Below are 6935 nucleotides of genomic sequence, written 5' to 3' on the forward strand. Positions count from 1 at the left end.
AATTACCAAAAAGTTAAAAGTTTAAGGTGTAAAATGTGATTTAAGAATAGTTGAGGAGTGCAAAGTGCAATTAATCATTATCCAATTTATGAGTTTGTGATGCATTTGAGTGCAGATGCTCTTATTGCCGTGGCTAATTCCCTTCTTCTTTTTTTTTTTTCCAACCATAGCATTAATATAAATTATTTTAACATAATTTAGGGAGAGAGGGATCCTAACTGATGGAAAATCGTGTCGAAGGAAACATTTAAAAGTGACGGTCATAATTAAATGGTAAAGTGGAAAGCAATGTTGACTGTCGTGGCTGCCTCCCACCAACACCACCAAGAGGCTGTTGATTGCCGTGGCTAAATTACCGGTGCACATAATTAGACACTTTCCCCCTTCCATGTGTCAATCAATATATGTCAAATGTTTTAGAACGTAATCCATGCACGAATAGTCATGCTTTTTTGTGAAGTGTTGATAAAAATGATGTAGCATTTGAAAGAATAATGATGAGCTTGTTAAAGCTTTTGATGACGCATTAGTAGTGCATACAGTGACGTTAACAAATAGAATATTCTTCTGGATTATGATGATGTTTTTGTGTAATCTTAGGATCATAAGAAAAGTGAATTTACTTTCTAACCTTTGGTCATCTTAAGAAAAAGAAAGTTTTTTTATGCTATATAAGAATGAGTTGTGGTCAAAAGGGATTTTAATTTCAATCGCATGAATAAAAGCTTTTTGGAACTGTGGAATATTGTGTAGTTTTTTAAAAATATTTGGTACAATTGAGGGCAGCATGTGTTTATGTATATTTATCGAAATGCCCTCATTTTGGCACATTTAAAGTTTTGATTTATGGAAACATTTGGATATTTTTGAAATATGAAATTATTTAACAATTATTTTTACATCGAGTACAACTCATATAAGGTTATGTATTGGTATAATTACTGAAATGGCATTATAAAAACATTTAATTGAAGTGTGATTTTTATTGTGCAATTAACACACAAACATATTAATACGTTGTGTAGTTAACATGTTGCTATAACTAATCGTTGGAGAATATTCCTTTGTCTGAAACAACCTATGTCTGCTCTTGGGCGATTTGCAACTGACATCTATAGGAGTCTTGCAATTAGAATATATTATTATTAGTTTTGCCATATTTGATGACTATTTCTTTCCAATGTACTATAATTTGTCCAATGAAAAATTCTTTCTAACCATAGGCACCAAACACCTGCGCGATGTACGAGCACTCCCCTATTAGTATTAGTTACCAAATTCATTTTTGTCTGTTGATTGTTATTAGAGGTGTCAAAATGAAATGTTTGATCAGGTAGGTTTGAATCGGTCATAAATGAGTAATAGATATAATTGGATAAACCCATTTATGCTCATTTAATAAATGGATCAAAATGAATTAACTCATTTATACCTATTTAATAAATAGGTATGGATATATTCAAGTATCCATTTATGGTCTACTTGAAATTCTATTTGCTCTTTTTTTTTTGTTTTAGATTTTTTAACAAGAAATAATGACATTTTATTGTTATTGGATTGGTAAGAAATTTAAATTTATTAGCTTAACATCCACCAAAAATTGAGTTTAAATGTGCAATTATTTTTAAATGAGTATAAATGGGTAATGTGAATCCATCCATTGACCATCAATTAAATGGGTCTAAATGAGTTACTTATCTAAATCCATTCAAAATTTATTATATTAATGAGCAAATCCACATGATTGGATTGTGATTGATACCTTTAATTGTCACTGTTTTTTTGGGCTTTTTGAGCTCCTTTATTTTTTTCCTACAAGATACTAAGCAAAAATCCAAAATGAGGAGCACAATTTAAAGCCCCTTCCTTTCTTTATTGCATTCCCCCAATCCCCTCCTCTTGTTAAATAAATAAAACAACGCTTTATCACTTGCAGACATTTAATTTACAATGAACATAGGATATGCGTGGAGTGTGCAGAAACCGATATTTTAAACGTTTTACTAATTAAACTCCAAATTAAAAAAAAAAAGACTAACTCATGGACTCAATTTAATGAGTCCAACACTTGTTAAACAAACCCACAGTTAATATTAAACTAAGAATAAAGACTAATCAATTTTGATGCTATTGAAAAAAGGCCTAAAAGTCCAAAATTTATATGCTATTGAAAGAGAGGCATAAAGAATGTTAAACTACCAGAACAAATCACATATAGTAACTAGTAAGTTCAAGTAAATGTCAAATTAATTAAAAGAGTAAATCCCAAAGCAAATTCCGTACTATGACTACTTCTTCCCCCTTATCTTCATTTCGAATGCTCCTACTATCATCATATGTGTATTTAGAATTCTAGATTTTCTTTAGCTTATTATTTCATCTAATATATATATATGCTATTCTTATCTATTAATAATTGGTTAATCTTGATTACACATTCTAACTTGTTTGTATGTCCTTTGATAATTTAATTGAAACGTAAAAATGTATCAATCTAGAGCTGTGGTGAACTATAAATAGCGACAATAACAAATAATGAAACAATAGTAAAACTAAATGAACGATTAGAATAACACAAATAATAATAATATTATAGTAGAGAGAAGGAAATGACAGAATGAGATGAGGGAGAAAACAAAATGATAAAAGTACAAATTCACGGTCACTTACCACCCAAAGGCATATAAAATTATTATACCATCATTGTAGATAAAAAATAAATAAATAAAACACGTATTAAAAGAGTTAATTTTATATACACTACTAGTGTAAACACTGTACACTATCACAATTAGATATATGACATATATATATATGTATATATATAATTTGGATTTCAAATTCAAATTCAGATTTGTTATCATATATCTAATAGTGATAGTGTATACACTTTTAATGTATAAAATATTAATTCTAATGAAATGAGGGCAAAATATGGATAAAATGAATTGGGTAAATCTTTTATGTACTGTTAGTGAGAGGTTTAAATACATGTCATATATGCAAAATTTAGTGTTCATTATAAATTAAATGACGTGACATGCATCTAAACCCATATACGCTGACATTGTAAGAAAAATTAATCCAAATGAATTTAAGGAAGAAACTAAAACATATCTCTAATGATTCATGTAATTAAGCCCTAGTAGTAATGAGGTGAGCCCACTTGAATACGTTATCAGTGTATAAAATATTAATGCTAATTAAAAAATGGCAAACTATTGATAAAATTAATTAGATAAATCTTTTATACACTATTAATGTATACACATGCGAGTTCAAATGCATGTCGTATATGCAAATTTTGGTGTTCAAGTAAAAATTAGAAAATGAATTTACGGAAGAAAGTAAAACATACATCTAATGATTGACGTAATTAAGCTCTGGTAGTAGTCAAGTGAGCCCACTAGCTTCATGGGCTTAGGCCTGCAAGGGGGACAACTGATGATGTGCTTGACCATCATGGGAATCAATAGACCATAAGGCAAATGCAATCTATTCTAAAATTTTCTCTTGGGACTTGTAAGGCTTTATTTTGTCTTGGGATAATTTCAGAAACCTCTCCTAAGGTTTCTAACTATTTCATTAGCCTCCCTCCAAATTTTAAAAATTATGCTAAATTTCCTTGAGTTTAATTATCTTGTAACATTTAGACCCAACCAGTAATTGAAAAGTGATATTAGGAGAGAAAAAAAATATATGATTTTATCATTACCCTTCATCTACTATATTATTTAATTAATTTAATACCAATTCACACATTAAAGAAACCACTATTGTTGTTTATCATTAAAAATCAAATCACATATAGCATCGAAAAATAGTATGTCATTCTATATTTTTTCACTTAATACAAGACTCAAATTACTTTTTTTAGTTCCATACTTAATATCAAATATAATCAACAACAAATAATAAAAAAATTTGCAATTGAAACATTACAAAGAGCAAATTTTAACATCATAAATATCCTTGTCAACATATTAAAATTAGCTGTGGAGATTTTTATAGTATTAAACTTAGCTCTTTTCAATGTTTTGGTTGCATTTTTTTGATTATTTGTTATTGATGATGTTTGACAATGGATCTATAATTGAAAGAATAATTTGGACCTTATATTAAGTGACATATATAGAATATATACTATTTTTTGATACTATATGTGATTTGATCCTTGATGAGAAACAACAAATTCTAGTGTTTTCCTTTAATGTGTAGGCTAGTATTAGATCAACTAAATAATATAGTAGATAAGAGGCAATGATGGAATCCTATAGCTTGTTTCTCCTAATATCATTTTTTTGTTATTGGTTGGGTTTAGATGTTACAAGATAATAAATCTCAAAGGAGATTAATGTAATTTTTGAAATTTAAAGGGAGACCAGTAAAATAGTCAGAAACCTCAGGGGTAGTTTCTGAAATTATCCCTTTTCTCTTAGAAACTAATTACAGTTATTAAAAAAAAAAAAAACACGTAAGGTACATATGAAATTCATGCAACAAACACATAATGGTTTTTTTTTTTTTTGCCCCCTTCCCCTTAAAAAAAAAAAAGAGAAGTAAAACGAGATGAGAAAACTTGTATTCCATGCTATCAGTTTTTTTAATCAACTAGCAACATTTAGACTAATCCTTCTCTAACCTACACTAGAGGAGGGTTCAATTGAGTCAAGCCAAATCATATTGAGTTTTTTTTTTCACTATCCATATTTGGTTAGTTAACACATATACTTAAGTTTCTTTTTTCTTTTTTCTTTTTTCATAGCCAAGCCAAACCATGAAACTATAGTTACAATTACAAAAAAAATATTTACTTAAGCTTAGTTTACCAGTTCACTTGTATACCGTATTATCTATGCTACGGATTTTAAACATTACTGGTTACCTTAGACGTAATTAAATTATATTTGAGGAGGTTTTTTTATTAAAATTTATTAACTATTACAGGAAAGACTTTAATCTGATGGCTAAGTTGGAGATCTCAGGATTCAAATCTCTCTTTTTTTCCTCACTTCTTAAATCCCAACCTACCCTTGTCTAAAGAAAAAAAAAAAAAAGGAATAAAGTAGGACCTCTAAAGACTGACCACCCTCTATTGTTATTTTTCTAGCGTATTGAAAGACTGACCTCTATTGTTTGGATTGCTGTTTTCCGTCAAAAAATTATGTCGTTTTCCGTGATCACATTTACCTATTACCTTTTTCCCTCACATACATCAAATCGCTATAGTAATTTTTCCATGAAAAATCATGAAAAATGCAATCCAAACACAAGGCAATTAATCAAATAATATGAACATTGAATGTGTTTAAGTGTGTTTGGATAGCCAAATAATGGCCAGAAATTTTTTGCTTACATCACAAATACAATTTCATATACACCTTTTTATCTTCCCAATTACCTTTTTATCTCACGTACATCACATCACAAAAAGTGCTACAGTAATTATTTCACATATTTCAATTACCTTTGCACGATAGTAACTTTTGTAAGCTTGGACCAATTGATTCTTATAATTCAACATAATTGATTAAATCGCAATTTTGAATTCTAATCTCAAATTTTTTTATTCTATTGATGCCGTGGAGTTTGGAAGTTTTTCAAGTCATATATTGGCACATGCCAAATAAATACCCATTCTACTTGCGCCTATGTTCTATATTCCTTCTGACAGAATTTTCTAAAATATTTTAGAGATCCAAAAAGGGGAAAAAATTAAACAAAAAGTCAATCAAATGCCCCAAAAAAGAAAACAAAAATGAAGGAATTTGACACAAAAAAAAAGTGCCCCAAAAGGAGAAAAAATAAAGAAAACGAAAAAAATCATGTATACAATTCCTGGTACGAGTCTGCCTCAAAAATATACTGTATAAGTCAATCAAAAACCTCAACCCCAAAGGTCAAAACCCTTAAACCCTACGCTATTAATTCCAAACTCTGATAGGAATTCCTCCCCTTCTCTCCTCATCATCGAACAATTCCCACGGCGAACATGTATTCACCGCCGGAAAACCGAACCGACAGCAAAACTCGTCAGTATAATCCCTACCAAGACCTCGAAAGCTACAGCCATCTGCAGCCGCTTAAAACCCTTTACGATCTCCCAACTTCCCCTGAATTCCTCTGCTACGAAGATGCCCTCAAGAAGCGTCGATCAACCACGGAGAATATCACGTTCTACACGGGTACATCCTACTTGCTCGGGGCCGTCACCGGCGGAATCACCGGAACGTTTTCAGGCCTCAGGGCAGCCGAAGCAGGGGAGTCTTTGAAGGTTAGGATGAGTCGGGTTCTCAGCTCCGGCGGCCACTCCGGCCGGAAATTCGGGAACAATATGGGTATTTTGGGGCTGATTTTTGCTGGGCTTGACAGTGTGGTTTATAATCTTAGAGGGGAAGTTGATGATGGTTTGAACCCTGTTTTGGCTGGGCTTGGTACTGGGGTCCTTTTTAAGGCCGCTGCCGGACCCAGATCGGCTGCTGTCGCCGGAGCACTTGGTGGCTTGGCCGCTGGTGCGGCTATTCTTGGGAGGAATGTGATGAAGAGATCTATGCCGAATCTACCGATTTGACCCTTGATTCATCCTCGTTGAGGGTACAGTTGGGGTTTCAGACTTAGGTTTTTGGGATTTCCGTTAGGCTATTCTCTTTATTTATTTATTTTTTAATTTTGTAAATGTAATTTAGTCTGTTGACTTGTCTGAGGCTATGGATGAAGGTTTGCTGCTGCGTTGTTTTCTTTTCTCTTTGGAAGTTTAGCTAAAATCTATTCTAGAAATTAAGGGTGGATATCGATATTTTTTGTTGCTTTTATGGGATCATATGTGATTTATTGATTTATCTAATGGAGCAGATGCTAAAGATTTTTAACTGACCTCATATAATGCACCAAGGCTCGCATCCCTGTTGAGTGCGAGCCAGGCTTTTGAGTTCACC

General features: G+C 31.6%; 1 protein-coding gene across 1 annotated transcript; it reads left to right on the forward strand.

The window, feature by feature from the left end:
* The first annotated feature begins 5859 nt into the window (after positions 1 to 5859).
* LOC113723592 (mitochondrial import inner membrane translocase subunit TIM23-3-like) lies at positions 5860 to 6726 on the forward strand. The gene has a single exon (XM_027246615.2). The coding sequence runs from the start codon at positions 5993 to 5995 to the stop codon at positions 6569 to 6571; it is 579 nt and encodes a 192-aa protein (XP_027102416.1). The 5' UTR covers positions 5860 to 5992; the 3' UTR covers positions 6572 to 6726.
* The last annotated feature ends 209 nt before the right edge of the window (positions 6727 to 6935 follow it).

This window comes from Coffea arabica, chromosome 2c, assembly GCF_036785885.1.
Source record: "Coffea arabica cultivar ET-39 chromosome 2c, Coffea Arabica ET-39 HiFi, whole genome shotgun sequence".
Lineage (NCBI taxonomy): Eukaryota > Viridiplantae > Streptophyta > Magnoliopsida > Gentianales > Rubiaceae > Coffea > Coffea arabica.